Source organism: Calypte anna, chromosome 2 (assembly GCF_003957555.1).
Source record: "Calypte anna isolate BGI_N300 chromosome 2, bCalAnn1_v1.p, whole genome shotgun sequence".
Taxonomy (NCBI): Eukaryota; Metazoa; Chordata; class Aves; order Apodiformes; family Trochilidae; genus Calypte; species Calypte anna.
Genome location: NC_044245.1, coordinates 23,765,690 through 23,779,122, shown reverse-complemented (window position 1 = coordinate 23,779,122; position 13,433 = coordinate 23,765,690). Strand labels below are relative to the sequence as shown.

The 13,433-nt window shown below is 35.9% G+C and overlaps 1 protein-coding gene across 1 annotated transcript in view; it reads right to left on the bottom strand.

Moving 5' to 3' along the window:
- The window catches only part of ANKIB1 (ankyrin repeat and IBR domain containing 1), a 55,957-nt gene that overhangs the window by 25,546 nt on the left and 16,978 nt on the right, over positions 1–13,433 (bottom strand). The window contains 3 exon segments of the mRNA XM_008494140.2: positions 25–142; positions 6,324–6,506; positions 12,007–12,307. Coding sequence (XP_008492362.1) covers positions 25–142; positions 6,324–6,506; positions 12,007–12,307 — 602 coding nt within the window.

Below are 13,433 nucleotides of genomic sequence, written 5' to 3'. Positions count from 1 at the left end.
AGTTTCTCTAAGTTTTTGAATTACCATGTGCCCGAAGTAGAGCTTCTGCAGTAAAGAGTGGGGCTTGGAGCATGTCAGCAGATTCCACAATCAGCATATCCTTAAGCCTTCGCAGGTCCTGTAGTCTTAGACCCTCGTAGGGCTTTGAGAAGAAGAAGAAGAAAGACAATTTATGTCTAGCAGTATTTTCCAGCTAGCCTCTAATTCCACACTAAATTGAAAATATTCAAAACACTGTTGCTGACCATAATCTCAACTGTGAGGCAAGATCTGACAGAATTTATTCACTGTACAAACCAATGCACATGCAAAGTTAAATGGAGACACTGACATTTTGTGGTATTTATAATATGAACACTGTATATTCCAAAATCTTAAAGACATTATCTCTAGAGTCTGCCTTATAGTTGGAGGCCTTGTTCAGCCTAACATTCACCCACTTTCTCTCTCAAAAACCTAGATTTTCACAGAATCCAGCTGAATTTTTACTTGACTAAACCTTAAATATTGTGGCAGGGGTTTAAGAACGCATGTCTAGATTTGAACTGAGGATTTCAGGGGAGAGAGAGAAAGAACAGGTAAACATAGATTGCATATAAATCCTCTGAGGCTAACTTTATACACAAACTGAGATCTATTAACTTTGAATTCAACTGGAGGAGAATACATCGAGACATAAGATAGTAAGAAGAGATACATTTGTGATCAGAACAGACTGCAGGTCTTCTGAGGCAACACCAACCTTCACAGAAATTGAAAAGTCAGTCATGAGTAAGACAAATGAAATATGCATTTAGAGGTTCCAGAAATGGAAAACAGGTGAGGTTGACAGAGACCTGCATATGTAATTTTTTCCAACCCTCCTCACTCAAGCAGGGTCACCTACAGTCAGATGCCCAGATGGCAATGCCCAGATTTGTAAAAGCTAACACAGGGCAGCAAATAATATATTTTTTACTGTTGCGCAGAGAAAATGCCGAAAACGTAGAAAGAGAAAAACAAGTGGGAGGATATGTATAGAGAATGGATACAGAAAGATCGTAGAAAAAATTCTTCTCACATGGTTTTATTTATATAAAAGGTAGGTAACAAACGATTTAAAGTATTTGAGGTAAAACTGGTATGTGCTCAGGAATATGTCCTCCAAATGGCAGTTGTCTTCAGAAATCTGGAGAATGATACAGAACAGCAGAGGCAACAGATAACCACCATTAAGATCATATATCATAATTATTTACTACCCATATTTTGATTTTATGTGGAGTACATAATCCAGGACCCTCCAGTGAGAGATAATATACACACATGTGCATGCCTACATACATAAATACAAAGCGAAAGACTGGTTGTGTCCTTGAAAGTTTGTGATCTAAACCTAGTGTGTGCATAATCCTTTGAGGATAACAAGCAGAAGAGATGGGGAGACTGAATACCCTGTGTTTCTAAATGATTTTATTGAGACACCTACTCTAAAAATATACTATACTTCCTACATTCTAGATCTCGTAATAAACTCCATAAAATGCATCCAAAACCGTAACTGACTCCCACAAGGACCTCTTCTGTTAGCTAGTCAGTAAAATAAACAAGAGCTTTCCAGTATTAGAAGCTTCATGCTTGCCAAGAGTAATGGCGCTGCAACTCTGAACTGGGTATTTTGTCCTTTTTGAGAAGGCAAGAAAAGCAGAAGAGAAATGGAATTTGATTGGCCTGACCTTTATAATGATTGCCCAAGTTCAGGGAGTTTCTGTACACCCTTCCATTGCTGATCATGCATGACTCAGTAAAGGACAATCTGAACTTTAATGGTTTGCACTGAAATAAATGAGTTACTTGATTCATAGTATGCTGGGATTTCACTGACCTATTTAATTTCTTACAGAAGAGATCACTTATAAAAACATGTCAGAGAGACAGGGATACAAACAGCTGGGTGTATGCGTTATTGTAATTGCACAAGCATGCTACATAAAATAGAAGCAAAGAGTAAGTCATATTGACTGAATCTGAACTGCATTTTGAACTGCAGTTGTAAAACAAGTAGCTTTGTCAGCACAATAGTACTCTATTCCTGAAGACCAGATAAATGATAAAAAGAAATAACTTTTCTGTTACACCCACACCTTGGATGTATATTTTAGGACCTAGTATTTAATCCTGAAGAACAGATATGCTCATAATTATATTTAACTGATTGGTTATAAGTCAAACACTGGAAATTATCTTCCTTGAATAACAAACTATAATATCATCTCAGCTGAAGCACTCCACAAACCCAGTAGGGATTTCTGGATCCCGTGGTTTTTAGGAATCCTAATTTTATCTTTTTAAGTAATGAAGGAAATACTTCCTAAGAATGTATTAGAAACTTTAGACATTTTTTTCATAAAATACTATATGAGCCCACAGAAGAAGCTGAAAGAAAGGAAATTTTGGAGTGGCACTATTTAGTAGATTACTCTAGAAATTCCAGAGTGATGGCTTCATACAATGAGAACCCTTAAAAACGTTCATGTGTACAAAATAATCCTGTAGAGACTTGCAAAGACACATTTTTTATTGATAAGGATGTATATCCTTTATGTGAAGTCACAGGGGTTTGTTTTTAACTACTTCAAACATTGATAACTTATCTCTACACTGCCATATAATACAAAAGATTCTGATTACAGCTCATGATGGTCAGACCTTCCTTAGTACTCATTAATGGAGGAGTTGTTCATTGATACTTGCTGTGAAAAGGGCACTGATCAATCTTAGCATCATTTATCTGTGGAATCCTTTTGGTATTTTCTATTTGAGTTATTACAATCTACTAATAAAATCTCACTACAGATTGCAACACTGCTGTATTCTTATGAGTCCTTATCTTTAACAATTGGTTTCTCATTTTTTTACCACTGATTTTTAGGTATCATAAATAATGGAACTGTTTTTCTCCTGAAACTACTTTTAATATGTCACCTGAAGTAATCTCCTGGCTAATTTTCTAATACCCTTCACACATCATAAATGGATCTTTTACTCCAACTCTAATTGTAGCAATCTAGTGTTGAGAGAGTTACACTTTATACTCCATTCTTAAAATATTCCGCATTTCCATTTTATATAGGGAAATACAGATTATATGTGTGTGGGTACATTGTTTTCCTCCTAACTGCATTTTGTGGAAAGAGATTTAACAATTATGTTTGTGTTTTGAAACCATTAGGGTCTGTTTGCTAGCCATCTTTAACTGCAGTCTCTAATTTGATCACTAAAAATGTCTGAGATGTACTAAAAACAAATTAAAATATATGCTTCAAAGAGTGATGCAGTAAAATTAAATTTTAAAAGGCTGGGTAACTGTATGATGGAAATGGACTTTATTCAGAAACCCTCATGGAAGAAGTAAGCTGAACTGCTGGAAGATGGACAGCTCTTTACTGCTGGGCTCTCAAACTTGTATTGTGGGTCTACTTAGCAAACTGTATTACTTAACAGCTTGAGAGCCCCTGTAATGCAATAAAGGTGTTTGTAAGTTATTATGTCCATTATTACATGTGATTTAATTCTAAACATGAGCACTTGCATAGTTCATTGGTAATACTTCGATGTGAAGAACAACATGAACTGGTTCTCAACCTCAGATGAAAACTTTGTTATTACTCTGAGCATACATACTTAATTCAATGACACTGCACATAGTGCTACAAAGATCTTTTGCTCTCTATGAAAAAGATGATTATTTTCTGCTGTAAAAATGGCAGTTCTGGAAGGGGAGGTATTTGGTACTATAACTTCATATACTACTGTGCATATTGTAAGCCCGGTGGTTAAATCTGTTCTGCTCTTTTGCCTCGGAAGAAAACCTATTCATAGTTTTCAAATGTTTTATATTTTCCTCTAAGCTTCATTCAAGAGATTAAAGTACTTGGCAAATGCATTCCTTGTTGTTCCAGAGTTATAAATTAATTTTTTGTGTTTTGGAAGAATGCTAAAGGGCGTCACCAAACAACTAAGTACTATGCTAAACAAGCACACTCACTTCCCTCAAGTGTTTAATAATTTTAAAAAATTAAATTCAGAGCGAAAAGGGTAGAGAACTGCCTTTGTCAGGGAATTTCAGTGAAGGATATGTATTCTGGGGAGAGCTTTTGGATCACTTCTCCTGCCCTATTAAGATCACGGCTGGAGGCATCACCATAGCCAGCAGCAAGTGTAGCATTCACTGCCCATCCCAGACATTTGCCCACAGACCTGGAGGATAAGGACATGTAGTCATTTGGATTGCTGTTCAGTGCTACTCTTTCTAGAGCTTTGTTTTTTGTTTTTTGTTTTTTTTTTAAACGGTTTTGGCTACTCTGAGGGCTAAGACTGAAAAATTAACTTTCCTTGGCTACACAGTCGGGGCACCTCTTTTGTGCTAGCTCTTTTCAGAGAACTTAAATCATAGAACAGTCACAAAGAAGGGGGAAAGAAAAAAAAAACAGACGAGCAGATGAAGCCAGAATTGCTCTATGTGAAGCCTCAAGACCAATCAGTGTATCAAATTTCAGACTGACATTTTTTTAGCCTGTGAATCTTTAGAACATGTCAGCAGGCCTGCCTGAATTTCAGCTCTCACAATTGGCAAATTTGCAAAAAACAAGTCAAATGAGGAACAGAACTGTATCTTTTAACAGTCTTAGTGAAGTGACCACAAATCAACAAAATTATCGAGTCCCTTCTAACTATCAAGTATTAAGCTGATTTTGCTCTGAGCATCCACCTTAAAGAGTAACAAGACATTATTTTCTAAAAGTCTTTTCAAGTGGTCCTTGATTTGCCCCACCCATGTCATTAAGTTCACTATTCTCTTAGCTGTGCTGGTGCATATGTCAGCAAAATCATGGCATAAATATAATGATAAAATTATTCAGGTTAAATAAAACAATTACATATTACCAAACGTTTAAGCTTTGTCTTCCCAGTGAAATCATTGGAATGATCCAGTCAACACTGTAACCATCTAAATAGTTCTACTTGTACAACTGAAGGGGTAGTAAACTGCTATAATGGTAGGAAATGGCAGCAGTCTTTTAAAGTGGTTTTGCTAACTGAGAAAAAAGAATTTCAGATTATATACAAGAAACAATTTAAGTGTCTCCATATGGGAGGAACTAAGATGAGTTAATTACATTTGTTATTTCAATGTGCTATTAAAGTATAAATGCTCATCTCAAAACCTCTTGTTTAGGAATAAACAATCTAATTAGGCTTGTTTATATTTGATTTGAATTTGAACTGATTCGAATTTATTCAAGAATATTAGTCAGAAAATTAATTGAACAGTGCAAAGATCAACTTACTTACAAATAAAAGTGACCATGTGTGACATTTCTCAGAGAAAAGGCTGATGTGATCTAAGACTACTCACATCTAAATCTGAATTAATTTTTATTTAAGTGTCATTAGGTCATATCAGGGCTAAGCTTGTAAAAGGCAAGGACATGCCACTTTTGAGGGGAGTAGCTATAAGGAAATATATTGTCCTTTAATTTACACAGAATGACTGTATAATGTTTACTGAGCCATATAGTTTAGCTATGTAATCTTCTTTAGAATTTTACTTTACTAAAATCTGATAATGTGTGGGGGAAGGACAATTTTGCTCAGAATCTTTTTCATCAAAATATCCATATCATATGACAGTCTTCTGTAAGGCATACCAAAATTCAAGCAAATTTGTGTCAGTGAATTGTCTCTCTCAAAACAGACTTCAAAATAACAACACCTGTTATTATCTGTTTTTCATACAAGTTCTGGTATGTGACAGCTTCAGGCATCATGTTGTAAAACAAGAAAGTAAATGCACTGTTTTGAAATCCTGCACTACTCAGCTGTTTTTTGGTGACATTCAACCCAATCTTAGTCTAGGAGTATCTACCAGTACATTTTCCCTAGTCTATCCACTCTTCTTCTCCTTTTCAGAATTTCTCCTGCCCTCACTTTTAGACAGAAAGGCATTTTATAAAATAAATATAAGTAAATACCATTTGTTTTAGACAAACTGTGTCCCAGCTTACTGTCCTCGCTGTATTTCCTCCAGACTCACAGCCTGCAGCACTCTCAAACTAGTCCATGTAATGAAGTATATGAATAAAACTTGCCTTCAGTTCTGACAATGTTACATTTTCTGAACTTAATGTGAAAGCTATAATGAGCTGTGTTAAAATAAAACGGTTTACAAATACACAGTACAAAATACAGTACCTACTGAAATATTTTGCAGAATTTTGTGATAAGGTAACTGATACAAATATAAATCTGTAAAATATCCCAAATTTGAAGTATCCGCTGACCTCTTTTTTGTCTAAAGCAGCATATTCAGCTTCAATGCTTTCAGCTTCAGGATCACGTGAAAATACCATTCGAGATTCCAAGTTAAGAGCCAGCTCTTTGTGGTGCTGTTTCTCTGCACAGTCACATGGAGTATCTTTATTTTCATTTTCTGCAAACAAGTCTCCACCATGTTTTACTAGAAGCTGAAAAGTAAAATGGCAAAGTAAACAGTTACTAATAAACAACTCTAACAACACCCTGAAGAAAATAGATGTCAGTTAAGAAGAGAACACAAAAAGCATATGAACAAGGAAATAAAAAGAGACAAATGTAATAGTAATGGTCTTTGGGAAACAAAGATTCTATATTGTTATTAAATAAATTACTGTTTGATTTCATACATAATTATACCTATACTCACTGTAATTCCATGGAACCAGAAAATCTCAGACATATGTTACAAAGCAGTGCTGTACAATAGGTCTCAGCTAGGTTTTAACACTAAAGTTCTGCTCTACTCATATGTATTCCACAGAATATGAGGGGCCTGAAGTCATCAAGCACCTGGCAAGATAGAGCCAGAAACACCTTTAAATATTCTTTATGTAAGGGTATAACTCCAACACTCTTCCTAACACTTGGACACTGGTGGTGACAGAAAATGGGGACACTGGTTGTGTACAAGAGAAGATGGGGTACCAACTCACAGACAGCACAAAATACTACTGGTAGCTCTACCTTGTATTTGAGGACAGGAGAGAAGTGAAATACATAATTCTGTTTGTTACAGTCTAGCACGTGCCATTTCACCAACCTTTTCTCTTTCCAGTAAGCACCCAGAAATGCAGTCTCTAGCTAATAAACAGGAACTGTGCTGCTCTCATTACCTTGCCAACCTTGCCTCCTGCTATAAATTGATCTGATGTAAGCAAGGACAAAAAATATCACAGAATTTAAGGGCCTACAGTGAAGCATTTTGCTGATGTATTATAAGTTCTTTATAACATGTGCTAAACTTAATGAGGAAGCACTCAGGAAAATCATTCACTGCTGAAATTATTTATCTTATTTCTAAAGAAAACTAAAATCTATAAACATTTCAAATTAATTACCATGTTGCCTTCAGATCATGATAGCTGCAACAACGCTATCTTGTATTTCAAAACTTAGCTTCTAATTTTTGTACTTCTAAAAAAACCCACCAAATCCCTCAAATGATTTGTTCTCCACATAAACCTTTTAGACCATCATCAGTCACTTCCTACTTTTTTCTTCAGCAGACTGTATTTCATTCATCTGTCACCGTAAAATACAGAATGTATTTTACAAACCTGCAATCCATCTTGCAGATTCTTTGGAAACTTTTTCCACAATTTCCAAAATAAAAAGAAATGAAAACCCCAAAATACCACAGACCTGTGCAATAACAGGAATTAGTTCAGAAAATATTAGTGTTGTTAAGTATGACACCATTTTTTATTTTCATGGCAAATTATCAGGCAGAAATAAAGCTAATACTAGGATAATTATCAAGACACCCAGGCTACAGATACCTTGTTCTATCTAAACTTCTCAATACTGACAAAACTGTAAGTGGAGAATCACATTCTGTCTGTACATTTTAAACTCTAACAGAAGTCCAACTGAAGCAACTAAGACACCTGAAGAAGGAAAATAATAAATACTTGAAAGAATACTGCATAGACCTGTGCAGCTCAAAACCTAATCTGCAAGCTGAAGAATATGCAAATCAACAAGTCTTTAATAATAATGCCATATTTCCCTGGAAGCACTGTTAAAAAGACCTGTGTTTCTTAAGTAATATAAAGGGAGATTCATAATTTAAATAATCACATTATTAATTTAAACAACTGCAAAAAGGCACCTTAATACACCAAATATGCTGAGATAGAGAAGAATAAATCTTCAGAAAATCAAATTTATTCAGCATGAAAGGTTTGTTTGTTTGGGGTTTTTTCCCATTATTCTGAGGCAAGCACATTAAATTTGCCCATACTTTCTTTAGCAACAGGACCTACACAGCTCTTCTGCTCAGAGAACTTTAACAGGTGTGAATGAAGCAGTATCAATACTGCACATTTAACTGTGAACTCTGAACAAATCAACTGGTAGGTGGTTCACCCACAGGTTTGCTCTTTCCTTTCTTTGTGTGGGTGTGGTGAGGACAGCAGAAAATATGAGGCTGGAGTCTTCCTCAACACACAAAGAAGGAGATGAGTAAGGAGAATGCTTCTATGATGAGAGAGTAACCACCACAAAGCTTGGCAAAAGGTGCTCCTGGGGTTCTAAGAAATGTTGATTTTAGAGTGAATATGACTTGAGTGCTAGGCAATTCCATTTTTTCTCTCTTCTTCACTGTGTTAAGACTTTTAATCCTCCAACACTTCCAAGAACAAAGAGATAATTGTTAAACTCCTTCATCAATCTTGTTTTGGGTTTTTTTTTCCTGTTCATAATCCTGTTCCTGTTGAAGGAGCTGGGATTACCCACTATACTGGAGGACTTAAGATATCTCAAATACTAATTTTAGAAACCAAGGTCTACTACCCTATGGTAGGACACATAAAGAAGTTTGAACTTAGGGGTGTACTCTATGTTTTTAAGTAGAAATCATGACTACCTAGATAATGTCTCCGTTTCCAGGCTGACAAATAGCAATCCATGTGGATCAGACTGTAAATTCTTCTTCAAAGAAAAGCAGAAAGCAAATTAGAGTCAGAAATGGTTTAGTCAATTGAACAGCATGTGTTGTCATGATAAAATAGCCCAGTTTACCTAATTAAATGTGAATGTAGCAGTCTAGTAACTGGGTTCATCTAATGAATCACTTCACAGACAGTGAGAAACAGTGATATTTGTGAAGAAACACAAACCATGAACTATCATGATGAGCTTAAAACTAATTGATTTTACAGTCTGCAGGTAAAAGCTGCAGCCCAACTCCAGTGGCTTAAATTATAGCACAAAAAATGAGGTAAAGAAGCTGAGTTTCCATTCAGTAGAAGATCAGAAAACCAGAGAGGATGATGTTTATACTAAGAGAATGATGTGCTGGAAATAAAGACACTACCTGAGATTTTAAAGAAGGGACTAATGAATAACCAGAAAATAAAGAAAACCATCCAGTTGAAGATGGTGCAAGCTAAGGTTGAGGAACTGAAATGACAAATTTTAAATGAGAATTTTCAGACAGTTTTTTGAACGGTGGTAACAGTGATACCACAGAAAGTATTATATAAGAATCTCAGAGAAGTTCACAGTACTGGAAGAGTGGTGCTATTTACCTTTTTTTTTTTCTTAAAAAAGCCCCTAACTCACAGATACATAAACTAACTCTACCAGCCAATACTAGATAAAGCAAGTGCAATATAATTCCAAACAAAAAAAAGCTTTGTTGACCACCTGATCAAAATGGTAACAATAAAAGTGACATGCCAACAAAGAAGAGAACTGCTGCAAGGGCAGAAATGACAAAAATAAAGGGAACTTCAGTCACTTCATCTCCCCAGTATATTGAGAATAGGACATGCTAATACATAATGTTTAAATTAAAAATGCAGATTACATGAGTGACTAAATAATAGAAAATATAGTTAGCAAGCATGAGAGGAGAAACAACTTTGTCCAGAGAACAAGACCTAATTCAGTGAAATTGATACAATTGTGCAAGATCTAATTCAGAGTGTTACCACTGAAAAAATGCTCAATAACAATTCCCAAAGTGTATTTAGGTTCAATATCCTTGCAGAAGCTGAAGAAAGACAAGTAATCCACTGCCTACTTTCAAAAAGTGGTATTTCATAGAAGCATAGGAAAAAAATCTAGAAACATCAGAAGAATCTGTGAAGGTAGAACAACAGGACAGGAAACAGGAAGTTTTCTTTCTAACTGGCTCCAGATGAAGAAAAAGTAAAGAACAAAGTCTGGAAAACATAAATATAAAATCACAATAAAGAAGGCTCTGAGTATTTTTTTTAAAGCAGTATGCCAAGGGATTACTGACTTAGAACAAATCATACTAAAACATCACACAGTAGGTCTGTCAATGTGTTTGTAAAGTTGGTTACTGGAAAAAGTGCAAAAGCAATCCCAACATAAAGCAGAAAAGTGATATCCATGATTGGAATGCAGATTGTCTGTGTACATAACCCACCTGTCTTATGAATGACAAAAATTAAAGTCTGCTTCAAATCGAGGTCTCAGCACAACAGGTTCTAGAATCTCCAACGAATCAAATACTAATATAAATACCCTGCACCAGACGGTATTTTTTCATGAGTCCTAATGGAACTCAACTATGACATTTCTCAACTATTTAGTACAATATGCAGTTTATTGCCTGTCATGATACAAGATTAGGAGGTGGTAAAAGTAACACTAATACTAACAATAGCATCAGAGAAAATCAGGAAAGCAAGGGGAGACCATCAGTTTTTCCTGCAGAGTGGTCAACAGAAGTCCCACAGGTGCTGGGACCTAGCTGAAGGTTAATGGAGAATAATTAACATGCAGAAGTTATCTAAAAAAGCAGGTGAATAACACAGTAGAAAAAACAACCCAAATTTTACATGTAAATGCTGACCTCTGAATTAATAATTACTAGTAAAAATCTTGATGTTGTAAGAGACAATCGTACAAAAGTGTCAGCTGTTTTAAAAACGTTACATGTCTGCTCTTGTGTTCTTTAAATTACATTACCAGCATAATTAAATATGCATCAGCATTACTTGGCATAGTTTTAAAATAAATTTTACAGGAGACTTTCAATGTCATTGTGACTCTCAATTACACGTTATTAACTGCTACATTCACATACATTAATTTTTTATGAACTTCATGAAGTTCAAGAAAGCCAAGTGTAAACTCCTGCACCTGGACAGGGGAAGTTCTCATTATCAATATAGGCTGGGGATGATGTGATGAAGAGCAGCTCTGCAGAAAGGGATTTGGGGGTACTGGTGGATGAAAAGCTGCCTAGAGAGGTGGTAGAGGCCTCATCCCCAAAGACATTCAAGGTCAGGCTTGAGGGAGCTCTGAGCAACTTTATCTAGTTAAAGATGTCCCTACTCACTGCAGGGGGGCTGAACTCAATAACCTTTAAAGGTCCCTTCCAACCCAACACGTTCTATGGTTTGTAAAAAGGTAATTATATTGAAGAACACAATATAATAAATATAATATAAGAACAGCATATATGTATGGCATCCTCTAAAAAAGCTGTGCTCTGTAAATTAAAGACATCAAACCTGTTCTTAAAACATGGACAGTATTTCTCAGTCTCAGCTACAGAGCAGAATAAAAAGCTCTAATTTTTTGCAGGGAGTTACTGCACTCTGTTTACACATACAGGTACACCTATGCTTACCTTTACAGCTTTTTCTCCAGTGTTACAGTCTTGTAACTATTCCCAATTTTCATAAGCCTATTTGTGTCTTTGTGCTGAGCAGATTAAGCCATGAAGTTAACATATATGTAATCACTTTTTTCCATCATTCCCACCAGCCACTGCATGTTTTGGGCAGCTTATCTTTGTAGCCTTCACAATTCATGTAAAATGGAATTTAAAAGTTATTTAAATATGCTATATAAAATTTTTTTTCACCTGAGTCAGCCTTGTGAAACACTGAGGATGTCATTTACTAACAGAAGTATACAGACTTGTGATTACATATCAACTTTTACCTCCACACAGGTTTTCATCCCTGAGGCAGCAGCATAGTGCAAGGGTGTATTTTTTTTGTTATCAACAGCATCAATGGCTGCTCGCTCATACTGTCCTTCATCCAACTTTGCTCCCTTCCACTTCAGGATCATTTGCAGACAATCTGCTCTTCTGCAATCATCTTCTGAGGGTCGTGTCAGGCGAGGATGAAGAGCTCCTTCTGAGATCATGATCTGAGGTCCCATACACAGTAAGTGCATAGATGTCTCATTGTGCACATTCCGTTTATTTGGGTTCCCATCTCTAACAAAAAGAAAAGTTCTGCAAGGGGGAAAAGTAGAAGAAAAATAATTATCACACAGTTCTAGGCATTTGGAATGGTCTATTACAGCAGCTCTCTTTTCTTGCTGGGATTTTCATTGGCCATGTGAGTGATAAACATTCTTAATAGATAATTACTACCGGACAGCTCTTCTCCATTTCTCTCAGGAGTCAACAGCCAGGATGAGGATGAACTACTCAAATATCATTACACATCTTATATAATTACTCTGTCAATGTGCGACAAGTTTTAGCTGGAAAAGTTTATTCTACAATTCTGTATTTTATTGTAGTAAATGTTGTAAGACATAAGATAAATGAAATAATTTGTTTTTCTGCACTATACCTTGAATAGTAGTACACTTGGCAGTCTGTAAATAGATAATGTCAGAGCAATTTCTTAAAAATTCATTCTTCTACCCTGTATTTTTAGGACCGAGAGACTCTATTTGCTTTCTCACTCTATAATATATGTAAGTGCAATGTAGTCCAAACCCTCAGCTATGCAGATGGCAGAGGCTGGCAAGAAGTCTTCTCTTGAATGCTTTAGAAGCAGTTCAAAGTGGGTAGTACACTATCCCAGTAAAAAAGATCAGCTGAGCAGTTAAAGGGAAACAATAGACTGACTCCCAGAATCACAACTCTGCTTCCTGACAGCTCCAAAGATAACACAGCTTTCTGCTGCTTCTTGCCATCAAGAAATTACAGAAGTTGTAATCCAGTCCTGAAATGGAAGAACTGAGACATATCATACAAACCCTCTGAATCCAAATTTGCTTTAGCCTTTTGAGCTATACTAAAATAACAGTTTCTTTCTTAAGGGAGGAAACAGCAGAAATGAAGACCGTCTCTTCATAGGACTTGGGTCAGAGAGACAGCAATGGTGAAAAAGCTCATATGGAGGTAGGAAGGACAGTTCCTAGAAAGGGAATACCAAGATAGATCAGAAGTACAGGACAGACATTCAAGAAGTCACTGCAGAAACACTTGCACTGTTCTCATAAAACCAGATGAAGTCACTGCTCATCCCCTCTTCAGGCCATTCCCTGACACTTTAACAGTTTGCAGGAATAAAAAATCAGTTATTGTGGATTACTCATTAAGTCAATAAAGGGGCTAGTGTTAC